Source organism: Erinaceus europaeus, chromosome 11 (genome assembly GCF_950295315.1).
Source record: "Erinaceus europaeus chromosome 11, mEriEur2.1, whole genome shotgun sequence".
Classification (NCBI taxonomy): domain Eukaryota; kingdom Metazoa; phylum Chordata; class Mammalia; order Eulipotyphla; family Erinaceidae; genus Erinaceus; species Erinaceus europaeus.
This window is the reverse complement of record NC_080172.1, coordinates 6,651,466-6,671,430: the sequence shown is the minus strand read 5'-3', so window position 1 is coordinate 6,671,430 and position 19,965 is coordinate 6,651,466. Positions and strand designations below refer to the sequence as shown.

Below are 19,965 nucleotides of genomic sequence, written 5' to 3'. Positions count from 1 at the left end.
CAGGTGGGGAGAGGGGGCTTGAACCTGGGTCCCTGCTCATGATAATATATGCGCTTAACCGGGCGCTACCCTCCGCCCCTGTCCCTGCCCCTCCACTTCCACCTCCCCCTGGAGTCTTTGATTCTTTCTAGCACTTGCTGGGAAACGCCTCCCCCCACCCCCAGGCCTGGGCCGGGTGGGAAGCTGCCTCTTTCAGAACCTTGCAAGTTCCCGCGCCTCCCTGCAGCCAGCGGACTGACAGCTGCCCAGCCTGCAGGATGGAAGGACAGGCCGGGGGGAAATGCTGCACCGGTTAGATTGATTTTTGTCTGTTTCTTTCCCTCTCTATTTCTTCCTTCCCTCTCGATTTCTGGCTGTGTGTACCCAATGAATAAATAAAGATAATTTTAAAAAATTACAAATAAGAAGCACAGCAGCAATCACGTTTCCAGATGAAACCTCTGAAATACTCAGGTAATCTCACTTACTACCCAAACTGTTACCTGTTACACCACACAGAAGACCTGACAGGCCGTATTCCTGCTTAAAAATAGCCCTCCTTGGAGCCTCCACCGCAAACTAGAGGTTGGCTGTAAATAGCAACGACCCTCCAGGATCTTTGGACAGCAGCCCTGCCATTTGCACTGCCAAGGCTGCTGGTGACCATCACGTACCAGGCTCCTGAGATCACTGCACACCACCCCTGACTCCTTCCTTCTCCCGGCCTCACCGTTACCACAGAGGGTAATGGAGAAAGGCTGCAAAGCCTCTCATCTAGACCGGATAGCTTTCTTTCAGAGTCTCCATGTCTTCTAAATAGGATCCAAAGTCAAAATAAAAGGTTTCCTTTTGTATGGACTTATCTGCTGGGAGAGTGGGTGAGTGGGTGAGTGGGTGAGTGGGTGAGTGGGTGAGTGGGTGAGTGGGAGAGTGGGTGAGTGGGTGAGTGGGAGAGTGGGTGAGTGGGAGAGTGGGTGAGTGGGTGAGTGGGAGAGTGGGTGAGTGGGAGAGTGGGTGAGTGGGTGAGTGGGAGAGTGGGTGAGTGGGTGAGTGGGAGAGTGGGTGAGTGGGAGAGTGGGTGAGTGGGTGAGTGGGAGAGTGGGTGAGTGGGTGAGTGGGAGAGTGGGTGAGTGGGTGAGTGGGTGAGTGGGAGAGTGGGTGAGTGGGTGAGTGGGAGAGTGGGTGAGTGGGAGAGTGGGTGAGTGGGTGAGTGGGAGAGTGGGTGAGTGGGAGAGTGGGTGAGTGGGTGAGTGGGAGAGTGGGTGAGTGGGTGAGTGGGAGAGTGGGTGAGTGGGTGAGTGGGTGAGTGGTCCATCGGACTGGAAAGTTTCTTGATTGGAAGTTGCTGGGAAGGGTGGGTGCAAATGTATGTAAAAACTCATCAAAGTGTACAACTGAGATTCAAGGACTTTGCTGTTTATTGGTCAAACCTCATTTAATAATATGTTATCATTATGACCTAACTTAGATGAAATTAACATTTTTGCAAAGTTCTGAAAGCTATTTTTATTTATTTATTTATTTATTATTGGCTAGAGAGAAAAAGAAACTGAGAAGGGAAGCGGAGTGGAGAGGGAGAGAGACAGAGAGACACCTGCAGCCCTGCTTCACCACTTTCCCACCTGCAGGTGGGGACCAGGGACTTGAACCTGGGTCCTTGTGCACTGTCATGTGTGCATTTAACCAGGTGCACCACCGCCCAGCCCCACAGTTTTACAAAGTTAAATTTAACTTTCTGCTTATGATATACTCGATGTTTTCCAAGTTTCTCTATGCCATTTTGTTAAAACAACTATAAATCAGGACCATGTAGACTGACTGCAGGAACCCATAAGGAGTGAAGAGTTTCCCTTTCATCCCTTCTGATAACAGACTCAGGTCCAGGCCCCTGAGCCTCTGGGTCCCTGGGAGTCTCCTCTGTGTAGCTGTAACCAAATACAAGCTTGGTGAGGTCACAAGACTCTTAAGCTCTGGAGAGTGGAATTAGATAATTCTTTCTTGAGTTCCCAGATAGGGACAGGCTGGGAGTACAGATCCATCTGCCAACCAATGCCCATGTTCAGCAGAGTAGCAATTACAGAAGCCAGACCTTCCACCTTGCACTCCAGGGGCCCATGTTCCCAGAGGGATAAAGAATAGGAAAGCTGTCAGGGGAGGGGATGGGATACGGAGTTCTGGTGGTGGGAATTGTGTGGAGTTGTGCCCCTCTTATCCTATGGTCTTGTCAATATTTTTTAATTGATAAATAAATTAATAAAAATTATCTGATATTTTAGGGCTTACAATTTTGCTACTTCTAAACTCTCCTACCCTGAATTTTAGAAGTAAAAGAATATCTGAAGAGACCTTTTCCTATGGAAAAGACAATGTGAGCAAAGAGGCCTTGCTGTGCATGATGTCCCGGCTTCTAGTCTCAGTACAGCCTGACAACACTGCAGATGGCACCAGGGATGGGGCGGGCCACTTCGTGGAGGGTGGAATAATGCTATGGTGTCTCCCTTCTCTCTCCCTCTCTCTGCCTCTCCCTCTTTCTGTCCAAAAATTATAAAAGACAGAAAAATTGGGCTGGGGAAGTTATTCAGTGGTAACAGCACATGTTGAAAGCCTTCGGTTCATTCCCTGGTACGGCATAACAGAGAGAGTAAAAGCCAACACAGAAGAAGGAATGAACAAATGAGTTAGTTATGTGAGGAAGGCAAATTTTAATGTGTATATAGTGTAACCCATGCCTCACCCAGCAAGACCACAGCACAGACCCCTCTGTCAGAATCACAAACATCAACAGATAATGCAAACATAACGAAAGACAGGAAAAAATAAACCTGCTTCTCAAAGTTAACATCACACACACAGTAACCAAGGAATATGAGTACAGTACTCATGCTGCCTCCCTCTGAACAACACTTTCTAGTTTAACTCATTTTGATAACAGCCCTGTCAGCACAAGAATCTACTACTAGCTCCATTTGAAAACATTTAAAATATTTTTCAGGGCAATTCAATAAATCCGAGATAAAAGTTAAATTCCTTCATTTTTAAAATAAAATTTTGGTTTATCGGGAATCATCCCTTTATTGTCTTGCTCTCTTTAGTTAAGACTTTAAAAGCAACCCCGTCATTACTAGCCAGGCAACCACTTCTCATGAGGAAACTGAGGCGCAGAGAAGGTTTAGCGCTTGCTTCTTGTCTCCCAGCTTGGAGATGTAGGGCTGAACCCAGTGCTTCTTTACAGCTGCAGGCTTTGGAGAAATGAAACGGGTTGTATAAAAGACAGGGGTTCCACATCACTAAAGAGAAGCCATTATATTTCTTGAGCAGGGAGGTCAAATCTAATCATCCCTGTTGCTAATGCTGAGCCGTGCGCCAGCCCAAATGAGTGATTTTCAAAATCATTCATGTATTTACACCTACACCAAGATGACTGTCTTCTGCTTTAGCTCTGCGTTGCCTTAATTCTAAGTCACTAATAAGCACAGAGAAATGACACTTTAATTAGGCTTCATTGACTCAAGTCTTATAACCTGGCTTCACATAGGGCGGCTATAATTAAGTCATTATTTAAGCTTCCAACCTGTTGTCTGACAGAAGTGAAAACCCTTCTTCATTTAACCTTCTTCGGTCTCCGGATACTGGTTGAGTTCTCTAGCCATAAGTAATATGCTATCTCTTTTTACCCAATTTCAAAAGCAGTAAAAATTCACTTCCCAGGCTGGAGTTTTTTTCTTTAAAAAGAATATCTTACATTTTTAAAGCAAAGAAAAATATTTTTCAGGGCAAATCAATAAAACTGAGATAAAAGTTAAATTCCTTCATTTTTAAAATAAAATTTTGGTTTACTGGGAATCATCCCTTTATTGTCTTGCTCTTCTTAGTTAAGAATTTAAAAGCAACCCTGTCATTGCTAGCCAGGCAAACATTTCTCATGAAATACTATGCAGGCCCATCATATGCTCAGTTGGAGAGGGACCAGGATCGATTTTCTCTTCCAGGTTTTTGGTATCAATAAGGTTCATTTGTTTTTGTTTTCCCTTTCCCCCTCTTGACAAAAGCACTTCTCAGCTCTGGCTTGTGGTGCTGGGGGTTGTTTATTTGTGTGTAAATAACATTTTAAGACAAATGACATTTAATAAACAGAAACAGGGACTTTGTATGAGAGCCACTTGCAAATATTGCAGCAGAAGTTTAAAAATCCCCTCTTTAAATTTCCTTTGAAGGAACACTAAAGAAATGGGAAAATTTTGACTTCATACCTGAAGCTTTCAACTAAAAGCTGAAGAGATTTGTTCCTCTAGAAAAACTGTTTGTCTGGGGCCAGGTGGTGGCGCACCCCACACACTGCAGTGCACAAGGACACAGGTTCAAGCCCCTGGTACCCATCTGCAGGGGAAAGGCTTCAGGAGTGGTGAAGCGGGGCTGCAGATGTCTCTCTGTCTCTGACTCTCTCCTTCGCTATCTCCCCCCCCTCAATTTCTGTCTGTCTCTATCCAATAATAAATTAATAAAAAATATTTAAAAAAAGAAAAACTGGTTGTCTTACTTAATAACCAACAGCATCTCCTAAAAGCTCCAAGATAGTTTCGTTGACGGCACAAGATGTGAGGATACAGCTGGAAGTCGAAACTTGGATTTCATTTTTTTTTCCAGTTTAACTTGGTAATAAGCTAGGTAATTGGAGGTGATTGTCAGAGGCCAACCAGTTCCCTCTTAGAACTGGATCTTGGGGAGCCTGGTGGTGGCACAAGTTAAGTGCAAGTTATCACCACGCACAAGGACCCAGGTTCAAGCCCTCGCTCCCCACCTGCAGGGGTTCTGCTTCACAAGCGGTGAAGCAGGTCTACAGGCATCTTTCTCTGTCCTTCACTATCTCCCCTTCCCTCTCAATTTCTCTCTGTCCTGTCAAATAAAGCAGAAAGGGGGCGAGGAAAAAAGGAAAAAATGGCTGCCAGGAGCAATGGATTCGTAGTGCTGAGCCCCGGCGACGATGCTGGTGGCAATAATAAATATAATAAGAACCGAGTCTCAAATAATGGGATATAGGTAGATGCTTCCAGGAGAGGACACAAACGAGCCACACAAAGTTTGCAAGGCGAGACGAGGGGCACTTCAACAATCAAAAGCAACACGACAAGCTGCTCTTGGAAATTTTCAACAGGACTGATTATTATTTTTTTTCAAATGTTTACTCCTATCCCAGTCGGCCCAGAAGTGCAACAGGACTGATTGTGGTTTTTTTTTTTTTTTTCAAATGTTTACTCCTATCGCAGTTGGCCCAGAAGTGGTGCAAGTCATCTAAAGAAACTCCCCCTGCAGATGGAGTTCTCTTACAAGACCTGCAAATCTCCAAACTCCTAGGATGTTGGAGAGCTGGCTAACTCGACAATATTATTATTAAAAAGCAACGGAGCAACCGACAGTGCCCACAAATGGCCACTGGGGGGCGCTTCCAACGTTCTGCACGAAGTAGACCTGAAAGCGTCATCATAAATGGAGAAAAACTGCTTTCTAAAAGGGGAGACATCCTTTATCTCATTGTTTCCTTTAATACATACAAAAGGTTGCAGTACCTCTGGGTCGTATGGGTCAGAGGAATAAGGGTCCAAACTTCCAGAGAAAGTGCAAAGAAGAATTTAATGTATCGTAGAGCCACATTATTTTGCCTGCAACTTTGTGTGTGGTCTTTTCTCAAGTTCACCTTGGCTTTCGCTGACCTTGCAGGAGGACTATGCATTTAGGACAGGCAAGTGAACCTCAACTTTCTCTTTCCTTCTGCCAGACCTTGAAGTGTTTGGTGCAAATGATATATTAGTTCACAAACTCAGTTTCTGCATACTAAGAAGTGAATTGCAAGTTGTGCATTGGCAGGATCCAGATAGCCCATGCTTCTTATCATGCTGCAAGATGCATTGACCTCTTATTGGAAACTATATAAGAAGACAAGAAACAAGCAATATAGTTTTAAAGAAGACGAAGACATCCCTAAGTAACCCTCCCTGGGGTCAATGCTACACTGTTGGCTAACTTGAGCTATTGGAAATGTGTTTTTGGAACTGTCCTCAGATATTATAAATATTTTTTATTTGAGTTACTTACTATTTCACCAGAAGTTCATAGTTATGTACAGAGCTGGTCCTTACCATGCAGGGGAAAAAAAAATACATTCTTCGTCTGTATGGTACACTAGCAATGGCAGTGCTTTGACTGGGGCTTAGGAGTCAACAAGTGGAATTATTTTAGTCAGCAGTTAGCTCTAACAACATAATGAAAGTGGAATAAAAAGAGGGAAAACAGCCAAGACAGACCAAGCTTTTCATTGGTGGTGGTGATGTAGTCCATAAATCTGAAAACACCAGGTGCAATAGGTTCAGATAGCAATGACTCTCTCTCTCTCTCTCTATATATATATATATATATTCTCTTCTTTCCTTTGAAGCAGAGGTCTCCCTGAGAAGAATAGAGGGAGGTAAACAGAGATAGCCCTATTTCTTCTACAGCTGAAAATCCTCGGGAAGTAAAGGCCACTTCCCCCGAATCAAGGCAGCAGGACAGACGCCCACGTTTGGTTTCTAACATAAGAGCTATTAAGAGATTGGGTTCATCTGTCACATACTGACATCTCTCAGAAATTTCTCAAAATCCTTTTCCCACAAAGATGGTTGGAGAAGAACTGCCTATGAACAACATACAGAAACATGGGTTTTAAAAAAGAAAAATCCCACTAGACACTTTAAAAAAACTATAACCGATGTTAATAGTAAGCCTGGCCGCAGTTTGTGTCAATCAGAAGAGTCTCACATTAGTATGTGGAGAGAGAAAAAAAGAAAAGGAGAGAAAAGGAGAGGAGAGGAGAGGAGAGGAGAGGGGAGGGGAGGAGAGGGGAGGGGAGGGGAGGGGAGGGGAGGGGAGGGGAGAGGAGAGGAGAGGAGAGGAGAGGGGAGGGGAGGGGAGGGGAGGGAAGGGGAGAGGGGAGGTGAGGGGAGGGGAGGTGAGGGAAGGGGAGAGGAGAGGAGAGGAGAGGAGAGGAGAGGAGAGGAGAGGAGAGGAGAGGGGAGGGGAGGGGAGGGGAGGGGAGGGGAGGGGAGGGGAGGGGAGGGGAGAGGGGAGGGGAGGGGAGAGGGGAGGGGAGGGGAGGGGAGGGGAGGGGAGGGGAGGGGAGGGGAGAGGAGAGGAGAGGAGAGGAGAGGAGAGGAGAGGAGAGGAGAGGAGAGGAGAGGAGAGGAGAGGAGAGGAGAGGAGAGGAGAGGAAAGGAGAGGAAAGGAAAGGAAAGGAAACCAGCGTAGCAGGGTACATATCTGGTGTCTAAATATACGTGTCCATTCAGCTCTGGAACCTACTCTTCCCCACTGCACTCTGTGAGTTTGTCTTAATCCACAGTTTTGTCGGTGAGGTGCGTGGGCACCTTTTAAATGTTGTCATTCATATTACTATTATTTTTGCAAACCCTGCACCCGCTTCTTCAAGGCTGTTGGTTCCTTGGGCCCCACCAGCCTTAGAGAGAAGCCTTCCACCTGACCTTCCTTAGCAGCCACAGTCTGGGTTCCTCTGGACCACAGTCTTCTGAGTTTTTAATTAAGAAAATGTCACATTCAAATCGCACTTTGATCAAGGAAGTGTCACCCACAAGTCCACTTGTCCTGCATCGTTTCTTCCCTGTCTTTTGGACTAGAGACTGAAGAGGCCATTGCAGAACATGTTCTTCCTCTCATCTAGGTGGTTAGAAAACCAAGCACATGCTTCAGCTGAAATTGCTCATGTGTCCTGTGAAACTTGTAGCAAAGGAAATGCAACAGGAGCCCTTCAATCTGAGGAGAAAGCTGGTAGGTTTACCAAGGCCAGTAAAGTGCCTAGGAAGTATCACAGGCCTTTCCTGCGGACCCTCAGTCCCCCGAATTCTAACAGGACACGGGGCACAGTTTGAAATGTACCTTCTTACCTGCTTCATTAAAATGGCCACTAGGGTCTCACATCTTACCTTCCCTCATGCAAAATGTGCCTTTTTTTTTTTTTTTTTTTTTTACTAAAGAGCAATCTGTTCATGTTCCCACCCCAATCTGAAGCATCTGTCTTTGATCCCAAGCAACTGGGCTTCTCCTAGCCGGAGACAGAGGTCCAGTTTGGTTACACCTTCTTTGGTGAACAGAGGGGACTAGCTTTGTCTCCCACATCCTCGCTGCGCTGTGGGGAGCATGGCATGCACAGTCCTGTCCCTCCCGCTTTCCATGAGAATGCCATGGACTCAAGGGCAAGGCCAGATCTTCAAGCAGGAAGCCGGGGTTCAATTTTTAGTGACAGTTCATAGAGAGTATCTTCATCGATGATGAGGGCTTTGTCAAGCAAGTACTGAGTGACCTGCGGAAAGGGGGCAGAAAGTCAGTATGTGACATCAACTTAAAAACATCATGAGTATATTATCATTGTAAAGAAAAAAAAAACAAGATAAGATAAAATAAGGGCCAGGTGATGGCACACCAGGTAAAGCGCACACATTACAGTGGCCAAGGACCCAGGTTCAAGCCCCCTGGTCCCACCTGCAGGGGAAAAGCTTCATGAGTGGTGAAGCAGGGCTGCAGGTGTCTCTCTGACCCTTTCCCTATCCTCCCCTTCTTCTCTCAGTATCTTTCTGTCCCTATCTAATAATAAATAAATAATAAAAATATCCCTAGTCCTCTCTCACTCCCCCAGGTATTTTCTGTAAGAATAGGCATTACTGGTTTTTTTTTAATTATCTTTTTTTTTTTAGAGAGACAGGCAGAAATTGAGAGGATTCCCCTCCCCCATGTAAAGTCCCCCCTGCAGGTGGGAAGAGGGACTCGAACCCGGATCCTTGAATGGTTCCTTCTACTTAATACTAAGTGCACTTAACTGGGTGTACCACTGCCCGGCTCCCAAACATTGCATATCTGTACACGCATATTCATACATATGTGAATGAACACTACAGAAATTTCTACTGTTGTTTTTTTTTTTTTTACTATTATTAAGAAATTGTGTCAATATTTTATATCGGGCTTTCAATAGGCCTGTTTAATTTCTCCCCATGGGTGAAAATGTAAGAGAGGGCAGGGAGAGAGTGAAGTGGGAGGATACCAGACTTGGATGTCTGAGGCCCCAGACGTCCCCAGCACCAACACACACCAGAGCTGAATAGCGCTCTGGTGTCTCTTTCTCTCCCATGAAAATAAACCTGTGAAATATGCGCAGGGACGGATCATGAGGTCATGACGCAGGTGTGTGTTTCATGTTTTGAGGAACCTCTGGATGTCATCGTTTCCTCACAGTGGCTGACCATGTAGCATGTCACTCTTAGCAGCAATAAGTTGACTCCAGTTTACTGGAAAACCCACTTTTAGTTTTAAAAGATGATGTAAAATGACCTCTCAAGCTTCTGGTATCTATAGTTCTGTGCCATAATTAATGTATATTATCAATATTTAGATCTTTATCTGATAGGTGAAGATGATATCCTATTATAATTTTTTCTTTTTTTTTTTTGAGTGAACTGGATGTTGAATATTTTTCACATATTTATAGGTCATTTGTGTTGCTTTTGTGAATCACCTGCTTACAGTTTTGAATTTTTGGGGCTATTTTAGAGAGTTGGCTTCTCCCACATGCATGGTTTCACTACTCCCGAGCTGTTATTTCCATTCAGACACAGACACCCCCAGAGAGATACACCCCCAGGGAGAAACACCACAGTGCTGGAGTTTTGCCTCGAGCCTTGGTACTCCATGGGGTGCTGATTTAAACCTGGGACCTGGGCTACATGATACCAGAATAAGATGCTCGTAATAGGCAAAACTGGCTAGTATGGGAAAGTGAGCTGGACAGTAAGACTAGTGGCTGGGCTGAACAGAAGGAGGTTCTATGATGTTAAGTGAATCTTGAGAGACTGGTAGGGGCCACACAGTGAAAGACTTCTTGGAATAATTTCAGGAACAGAGTAAAGTATTACTGACTTATTTTAAGAGTAATAGAAAACCAGTAAAATAGCTTATGCATACTTTGTGTTTTAGAGATATTTCTGTGGCTGTATCTGTAGACTGGATTTTGTATTCTAGAATAAATGCAGGAAGGTAAGAGATTTATAGCTTTGGGCCAGGTGGTGGCGCACCTGGCTAAGTGCACACATCACAGTGCATAAGGACCCAGGTTCAAGCCCCTGGTCTCCATCTGCAGGGGGAAAGCTTCACAAATGGTGAAGCAGGGCTGCAGGTGTCTCTGTCTCTCTCCCTCCCTATCTCCCCCTTTCTCTTTGTCTCTATCCAAAATTAAAAAAAATTAAATTAAATTAAAACAAGAGAAGCTCATCCCTTGAACCAGCAATAATGGTGTGTAGATAGACTTGTGGTAAGTTTAGACCATTAAATCAATAGAACTTGGCAATAAATTGATGTTCCTTTTGCCTTCTTTTTAAAAATTTTAACCCGAGGTGTCCAAGAGTCATCAGTTTTATTGATCTTCTATATGATTCAGCTTTGGGCATTATTAATCAACTCGACAGCTGCCTCAAATTCATTAATTACAACATTTTTTTTCTTTATTAGTTTTTTTTACAACCACACTATATTACCTTCGGCTGATGGTCGATTCGATAGGAAGTCTGCTGGAACTGGCGTATCTCTCTGATGATATGTGATATCTAACAGAGAAACAACAACAAAAGCATTGTCTTTTATTGTGAAAGCATTGTCTTTTATTGTGAAAGCGTTGTCTTTTATTGTGGCATGGCCTTTCCTAGTCCTCCCTAGGGTTACTAGTTGCTTTTTCCAAAGAACCTGCTGGTGCCCAACCTGACCCTTATTTATGCTTGGAACTTCCTTGTTCTCCGAAGCAATCAGCAAGAAGATGATGAATTCAACAACAGGGGAACAACTGATACTGGGTGACTCAGGTTTGGGAGTGGTAAGCTCTGCCTCTATGTCCTGTGGGCTTCTGCTTATAACTAGGCGATCAGAATCCAGTTATCAGACAAGAACCTTCATCATCTGCCCAACTCTAGAAGTCTTCACATGTCAGACTCAGGGTTTTTTTGCTTTTTTAAAATCCCCATTTCTTTGCCAAGACTGCACATGGAAATGACCTTGCCAACCATTTCCCCATCAACCAACACCAAGTGTTAGACCCACTGTCCACTATATCTCTGAGGTCCAGCTGTGACCATAGACTGAGAGCTCAGACTGACAGGGTTGCAGAGGTTACACAGGCTCCTGTTCTAAATATGAATAAACATGGGCCCCAGGTCAAATGCACGGGGTTTACAGTTAATAGTATTTATATACTTTCCTCCTGGTTGGGAACTACTTTCTGTCATAATACAGTTCTCTAGTCTTATTCTCAAATCTGACACCATCTTCCCTGATAATACTTTCATCTCACCTGCATGTTAGCTGTGAGGCTCAGGAAAAAATTACTTAAGTCATGCCCCCTTGGAATATACCTAAAGTAGACTTCCTAGCTTCTTCCCACATGAAGACCCTTAGTTTCATATTCTCTACTCTTCCCTTTAGCTTTCTTTTTATTAAACAGTTTGTCTTGCTTTATACCTTACCACTTTTCAGCCACCAAGCTACAGATGCTACCATGATGTAATCCAGACTTTCCTGAGTAGACAACCTCATCAGTGTGTCCTGGAACCTCACCTCTCCAGAGCCCTGCCCCACTAGGGAAAGACAGAAATGGGCTGAGGGGATGGATCCACCTGCCAATGTCCATGTCCAGTGGAGAAGCAATTACAGAAGCCAGAACTTCCACCTTCTGCTCCCCATAAAGATCTTTGGTCCATACTCCCAGAGGAATAAGGAATAGGGAAGCTGCCAATGGAAGGATGGGACACGGAACTCTGGTGGTGGGAACTGAATGGAATTGTACCCGTTATCCTACAATCTTGTTGATCATTATTAAATCTCTAATAATTAAGAAAAGCAAGTAGAGACTATCATGACCTAGGCTCTTCTCTAAGACAATAAAGTCACTGAAATAGATTGAGGAGTGGGGAGATAAAGCATAACTGTTATGCAAAAGGGTTTCACATCTGAGGCTCAGAGACATCCCAGGTTCAATCCCTACACACTACCACAAGCCAGAGTTGAGCAGTGCTCTGGTTAAAAAAAAAAAAAAAGTAAAAGAAGTGAACTGAATATGAAATTTTTACCTACCATTCTCATCTTGGAGAAATTGACAAGGCCTTCCTCAGTAAAATTTGGTGTTCCTTCTTCAATAAATGCCAGGTCTGTCAGATACATGCCCAGGTAAGGGACAGCTGGAGGGTTACAGCTGCAAGATGAAGGGACACTGTTCTCACATTCATTCAAGCAAGTGTAGACTTTCCGTTCCAGTTTAATCAGAAAGCAAGGAGGTTGTTTCAATCTTTAAATTCATTTCACTGAATGATTTAGAAGCCTCCTCCCTCAAGTGAGGGACCAGGGGCTTGGACCTGGGTTCTTTTGAATGGAATTTTGATCCAGCGAGAACTGGGTTTGAGTAAGATCTTTAAATAGCAATTTCTTTATCTATAAAAGGGAGACAACATAACTTAACTTCTTGGACCAGGAGCCAGCTCTGCCCATAGACTGTGACTCCGCTGTGCATCCGGCCCAGGAGCATCATGGATGGTGTGATGGCGTGATGGCGTGATGGCGTGGTGGCGTGGTGGCGTGGTGGCGTGGTGGCGTGGTGGCGTGATGCTGTGATGGTGTGATGCTGTGATGGTGTGATGGTGTGATGGTGTGATGGTGTGATGGTGTGATGGTGTGGTGCTGTGGTGGTGTGGTGGTGTGATGGTGTGATGCTGTGATGCTGTGATGATGTGGATGGTGTGGATGGAACCAAGGGAGCTCCATGGACTGAGGAGTGATAGGGGGTGTCTCTCCTCTCTTGTGTCTATCTCTTCTTCTGTTTCTTCTTTTTCTTTTTTTCCTGCTCTTTCTTCAGATAATGATTTAAAAATGCGGGCCATGTGCAAGGTCCTGGATTCACTTCTCAGTGTTGCTTCTTAACCAACACCTCCTCTCTCCACCAACATATCTCTTTGTTAATGAGGCTTAAGTAAGATACATCTAGGATTTAGCATGGAACTGGTCATTTAGTATAACTACTCAGGGAATAATCTTTGTACTAACTTATGTACTAAGCATTTGCCATTACTACTAATTACTGCTACTGTTATTATTATTGTTGCTACTATTATTATGACTATGATTTGCTTACTCCTGGGATCACAAGACTAATGTGTTGCCTGGCTAACTCGATACATGTGGCAGGTCATAAGAAACAGAAGCAAGCCTGGTTGAGCACATGTTACAGTGCGTAAGGAACCAGGTTCGAGCCCCTAGTTTTCCCCATCTGCAGGGGGAAAGCTTTGCAAGTGGTGAAGCAGGACTGCAGGTGTCTCTCTGTCTCTCACCCTCTATCACCCCCTCCTCTCTCGACTTCTGGCTGTCTCTATCTAATAAACAAATAAAGATAATAAAAACTAAAAAATAAACAGAAGACTAATGTATCAGACTTAGACCAAATTACCTTGGCAATCTAGCAGAAAGGTCCAAAGAAGAAAGATGCCAAAAACCTAATTCTGGTTGGGTTCAACAAATGACAATCGATGCTTAAACAAGTGGGAGAACGTCTAAGGTCATCAGATAAAGAGGGGACAACAAAAGTTGGATAAAGGCAAGAGATTGGCCCACTTCATAATGGCCCTTTTGATCAATACCAGACCACCCCATCATTTGGGGCCCTAGTTAGGGAATCTTTGGATTCCCACACAAACATGATGGGCCTAGATATCAAATAGATCCCTCTCTGCACCACCGCTGGTCACTTTCATCAGAAATGTCATCCAGCATAAGCCCTCTTGTCGGCCTTCTCAGGACCTTGTCCTCAGTGTAGAGCAGCTATGGTAGGGACTGTCCCAGTCTCCAAAGGGAGGAAGACTGGTCCTGAAATGAGAGCAGCCTGGAAATGTTTCCAGATATGACCAAGAACTGCAAGCTCAGACTGACAGGAACTCAGAGGTTAGACAGGCTTCTGCGATCAATATAAGTCTGACTAGGCCCTGGGTCAGGTGGATGTGGTCGAGGTCGTCAATTCTATTTATAGATTTATTTTTTAAAGACTGGGAGCTACTCTCTGCCCTAATTCAACTTTCTAGCCCTTTTCTCTACTCTGACACCATCTTCTCAGACAGTATTTTTGTCCAACTCCATGCTATCTATCAAACTCAAGCAAAAAACTACAATAGTCATAGGCCCCTAGGAACACACCTGGATGGACTTCCTTGCTTCTCGCCACCCTAACATCCCTATTCTCGTCTGCTCTACTCCTACTTTTTGTTTCCTGTTTATTAATCACTTTTTCCCACCTTCTATCTTGCTGCGCTTCAGCCACCAAGTTGCAGGGGCTACCATGATTCCACCCTGACTTCCCTGGGCAGACGACCTCAACAGTGCATCCTGGAACTTCACCTCTCCAGAGCCCTGCCCCACTAGGGAAAGATAGAAGCAGACTGGGTCTGAATCGACCCACCAAAACCTATGTCCAGCAGAGAAGCAATGACAGAAGCCAGAACTCTCACCTTCTGCACCCCACAAAGAATTCTGACCCATACTCCCAGAGGGGAGAAATAATTGGGGGAAGATGGCCAGAGGGCTCTACACTTTGACTCCATCAGGACCAGGAGAGAGAAGAGGAAAAAAGGAGGGGGCATTCAGATGTAGTAATATGTGTAGGTGTGACTTGGAAAGGAAAATAAGATGGGACCATGGTGGGGGAAGGGAGGCAAATCTATACAAATATAGACAGATAGTGGTAGAAATAATACGTAACCCATGTCTGCAACCTTAGAAAAATGGCTATAGCGGGAGTCGGGCTGTAGCGCAGTGGGTTAAGCGCAGGTGGCGCAAAGCACAAGGACCGGCATAAGGATCCCGGTTCGAACCCCGGCTCCCCACCTGCAGGGGAGTCGCTTCACAGGCGGTGAAGCAGGTTTGCAGGTGTCTATCTTTCTCTCCTCCTCTCTGTCTTCCCCTCCTCTCTCCATTTCTCTCTGTCCTATCCAACAACGACAACAACAATAATAACTACAACAATAAAACAACAAGGGCAACAAAAGGGAATAAATAAAAATAATTAAAAAATAATAAAAAATAATAAAAATGGCTATAGCTTCCAATGGAGGGAATGGGGATCCAGCACTCAGGTGGTGGGGATGGTGAGGAGCTGTATCTCTGTTATTTTGTAATTTTGCACACTAATATTAAATCACTAATAGAAAATTAATAAAAATAAAGAAAAATGTCGTTATTAAAAAAAAGAGAATATAATTTATTTTCTCTCTTTCCCCTTGTATTCAGAAAGATAGAGTGATATGTAAAAAAAAAAGCACTAAAATAGCAAAATGTAAAAGTTACAGGAAATCATTTTGCTTAGATTAGGAAGTAACAAGTCAGGATTTAAAAACTAATAAATGGTGGCTTGATTTACTATAGGACATTTTCTTCTTCTTTGAAATATCCTGTATAATCATAAGGCACTATTAATGCAGTATTTCAGATGAAAAGAAAAAAGAAATTCACAATGTACCTAAATGTTGTAAGCTGTTTTGCTTTAGTTTTCTATTTGTTTTTAAATGGATATTTTATTTATTTATTATTGGATAGACACAAAGAGAAAATGAGAGTGGAGGGGGAGATGAGGGAGTTCTACTTTACCACTCGTGAAGCTTTCCCCCTGCAGGTAGGGACTGGGGGCTTGAACCTAGGTCCTTGTGGACTAGAATGTGAACCCTCAGCCAGGTGTGCCTCTGCCTGGCCCCTTTGGTTTTTATTTGAAAGAAAATAGGAAGTAGGCTCCTATCTGTATGCTATTTAAACGGCATAAATATAACTTTTTGGTCACCAAGTCTTGGCCTGTTGTCTGTAGCACTCCACCGTTACTGGTTCTGATTCTTTTTCTTTCAATAGAGGGTGAGAGACAGAAAGAGATAGAGAGGGAGACAGAGATAGATAGATAGATAGATAGATAGATAGATAGATACCTGCAATATTGTTCCCCTGCTCATGAAGCCCCCCCCCCACCCTGCAGGTGGGACTGGGACCTTAGACATTACTTGTGAGTGATTTGACAGTTATGACAGACGTACTTTTTAAGGGTTTCTCTGAGATTTTTAAATCTTCCTTCAGATGAAACAGTCTTCTGCAGCTTGTCCATTAAAGCTTTTGTCTAGAAAGAAACAGATGACTTAGTATGTTATGAAATTACTCCTCTATGCAGCTATCAAAAACAATGAACCCACCTTCTCTGACCCATCTTGGACAGAGCTAGAAGGAATTATGTTAAGTGAACTAAGTCAGAAAGATAAAGATGAGTATGGGATGATCCCACTCATCAACAGAAGCTGACTAAGAAGATCTGAAAGGGAAACTAAAAGCAGGACCTGATCAAATTGTAAGTAGGGCACCAAAGTAAAAACCCAGTGGTAAGGGGTAGACATGCAGCTTCCTGGGCCAGTGGAGGGTGGGAGTGGGCGGGAGGGATGGGTCCCAGTCCTTTGGTGGTGGGAATGGTGTTTATGTACACTCCTAGCAAAATGTAGACATATAAATCAGTAGTTAATTAATATGAGAGGGGGAAAATCAATTGTATGTCTCAAAGTTTCTCAAAACACAAACTGAATCCTTTTAATATATAGGCTGTGTATTTGATATGCGGACTCTCTCAAAAGCCTAGACCAAGTAGATTAGAAGCATCCAATAGCACAGCTATATACAAGATACTGGATACTGTACAGCAAACCATAACAAAGGGACTTTTCAAAGTTAACCCAATTAACAAATAATGTGATGATAATATTAACTATCGATTGTCTTTTTGAACCCTAAGACAGCAGGAACCTCACATCTTCACTATAGAGCCCCTACTTCCCCCAGTCCTGGAACCCTTGGATAGGGCCCACTTTCCCGTATGCATCTCCCAATCCAAACCAAATAATATTGCATCCACTGATCACAACCTAACCAAAGCAACGATTGCCACCTCAACATGCTTCACCTCAGACTGTATCCAGAGACTTCACGTGTGGAATGACAACCCTTCAGCTTCATTACTCGGGTGAGACCTTTCCTTTTATAGTACACTCTAATTTCATCTCAGGTAGTTCACTTTCTAACAAAGTCCCATAACCTAGATATACACCAGTTTCTGTGAGAGAGCTTATGTGCACATGTATCCATAAACTACTGCAAAATATATACCTGAAAGCAGAAGTACACTAGAGTTTGCAGTGAGTACCTCCCTAACACTTCCTCTCCACTATTCCAAGCTTGGGATCCATGATTGCTCAACAAATTGTTTGGCTTCATATGTTAACTCTCTTTTCAATCACCAGGTTCCAGATGCCACCAGGATGCTGGCTAGGCTTCCCTGGATTGAAGACCCCACCAATGTGTCCTGGAGCTCAGCTTCCCCAGAGACACACCTTACTAGGGAAAGAGAGAGGCAGACTGGGAATATGGACCGACCAGTCAACGCCCATGTTCAGCGGGGAAGCAATTACAGAAGCCAGACCTTCTACCTTCTGCAACCCTCAACGACCCTGGGTCCATGCTCCCAGAGGGCTAGAGAATGGGAAAGCTATCATGGGAGTGGGTGGGTTATGGGGATTGGGTGGTGGGAATTGTGTGGAGTTGTACCCCTCCTACCTTATGTTTTTGTTCATTAATCCTTTCTTAAATAAAAAATTTAAAAAAAAAGAAATTACTCCTAAGGTGTGATGAAAGACTAAGTAGACACAGTACATTTAATTCTCTTCTGCAGTAGTGATAAAAACTGATCTGCCAAAATGCAGAATTGGAGCATTATGTGTACATTCCATTTTAAAATTTATTATTGATGTAACATCAGTTTTCAAAACTATAAGATTTCAGGGCTATGATTTCACACTTACACATGTGTATATGTATAGCTGTTATTGGCTGGCTGATACCCTCCCAACCAAATTCTGCCTTTTGTGACCTTCATCAATTCAACAGGAAAAAAAAAAAAAAAGTCTATCTGTTATCTACCAAGAAGTGAAAATGTTGACACTGGCATGGAGTTTGAACATGGGAGGAAGGTTGGCGTGACTGTCCAGGATGCCCCCCTCCTAGTACTCCCCAGCCCTGGCTGTGTGGCTGGGAGACTCACTTGTTGCCCAGCAAAAGTTTTCACAGACTATTTGTGTCAGCAAACAGCGGGGTTGCCAGCTTCACAAGAGCTTTCAGAATGATTCAAACGGTCGCCTTCTACATCCTAGATCCTGAAAGCCATGGCTGAAGATGATCAGCAAGGCCTGGGCATGCGTGGAGAACTGGGGTGATCAGGCAGGGCCCTGCCTAGCATGGGGCTGATGCAGCTTCAGAGAACCTGTGGATATAACAGTACAATCTCTCCTTCAGTCAAGGTTAAGATTTTGGTGAGCTCCAGGATGCATATTTTACCAGTTGTTTTTTTTTCTCCACGGTTATTGCTGGGGCTTGGTGCCTGCAGTACCAATCTACTGCTCCTGTTGCTATCTTTTTTTGATATATACATATATATATATATGTATATATAGAGAGAGAGAAAGGATAGAGAGAAATTGAGAGGGGAGGGCAAGATAGGGAGAGAAAGATAGACACCTGCAGACCTGCTTCACTGCTGGTGAAATGACCTGCCTGCAGGTGGGGAGCCAGGGGCTTGAACTGAGATCCTTACGCGTGTCCTTGTGCTTCCTACTATGTGTGCTTAACCCGCTGCGCCACTGCCTGGCCCCCTACCAGGCATTTTGGATGTCCCCCAGCCTAGAAGACCAAAAATGCCTGCAATAGGCCCAACCTACTGTGCCCAGTGTGACGTGCTGGGCCTGGAGGACAGTCCATCACCAATGCTAAGGTGACTTGGAGTGAGCTATGCATGTACGTGAAAAGGTATATTCTATTTGATACCTACTGTAATATATTCAAAATGTTAAAAAAAAAAACCCATGTCAATATGAATCTTCTCATTCCTAGATACAATTGTCTGTTTAGTTCTCTTTACATCTGCATCCCGAAAGACACAGTATCAACCATAGAGAAGGCCTAGCATTTTTCTTCTTTTTATTATCTTTCTCTCTTTCTTGACGGCCTGCTGATGTACATACTGCTGTTATCACTGGGGTACCGTTGTTTCTCATCCTTCCAGGATAGGTGTCAGTACACCTTACTCATCATCAAACTGTTCTCTTTTTCCACCTAACATTTTCTTACAGAAGATAGAAGAATCCCTTGGTGTTGACTTCAGAGAGAAAAATCAAAGGTCCCAGGTTCAATCTCCAGCACTACCATGAGCCAGAGCCGATCAGTGCTCAGGTAAAAAAAAAAAAATGTTTATGTAGTCCAGGAAGTGGCTCAATGGATGAAGTATTAGATTCTCAAGCATGAGGTCCTGAGTTCAATTCCTAGCAGCACATGTACCAGAGTGATGTCTGGTTCTGGTTCTCTTTCTCTCTCTCTCTCTCTCTCCTCTCTCTCTCTCTCTCTCTCTCCTGCTGTCTTTCTCAGGAATAAATAAAATCCTTTTTTTTTTAAGATATGGGAAACAGTAAAACAGAAGGCAGAGTAGGAAATCACTGACTCTGATAAACCGTGTAGGGCTGGGGAAATAGCATAATGGTAATGCAAAAGCACTTCAATGCTAAGACATCAGCGGTCCCAGGTTCAATTCCCAGTACCACCATAAACCAGAGTTGAACAGTGCTCTGGTAGAAAATCAACTGATTAATTGATTAATGCATAAGAAGATAATATGCTCTTTGTGTCCAGTCGCAATATCTGAGGCTGCCACTGTACCAACAAAGGGTCGGTGAGCCAGTCTATGGGTTGTGATCTACGTGGAATTAACTTTAAAAAATTTTTTTTTTCCCTTTTTGTCTCCAGGGTTATCGCTGGGGCTCACTGCCTTCACTAAGAGTCCACTGCTCCTGGTGTCCTTTC

The 19,965-nt window shown here is 43.9% G+C and overlaps 1 protein-coding gene across 3 annotated transcripts in view; it reads right to left on the bottom strand.

Annotated features, from left to right (window-relative positions):
• Positions 1-2,661: 2,661 nt before the first annotated feature.
• RASGRF2 (Ras protein specific guanine nucleotide releasing factor 2) overlaps positions 2,662-19,965 on the bottom strand; it is a 250,817-nt gene continuing 233,513 nt past the window's right edge. For 2 of the 3 annotated variants that reach the window (XM_060201103.1, XM_060201104.1), the window contains exons 24-27: positions 16,116-16,195; positions 12,136-12,253; positions 10,551-10,619; positions 7,531-8,326 (exon numbers count right to left, since the gene is read on the bottom strand). In XM_060201103.1, the coding sequence (XP_060057086.1) occupies positions 8,234-8,326; positions 10,551-10,619; positions 12,136-12,253; positions 16,116-16,195 (360 nt within the window). In that variant the 3' untranslated portion in view covers positions 7,531-8,233. Of the gene's footprint in view, positions 5,901-7,530; positions 8,327-10,550; positions 10,620-12,135; positions 12,254-16,115; positions 16,196-19,965 lie in introns of those variants that run through there. The other variant, XR_009552454.1, reaches the window with a different exon arrangement.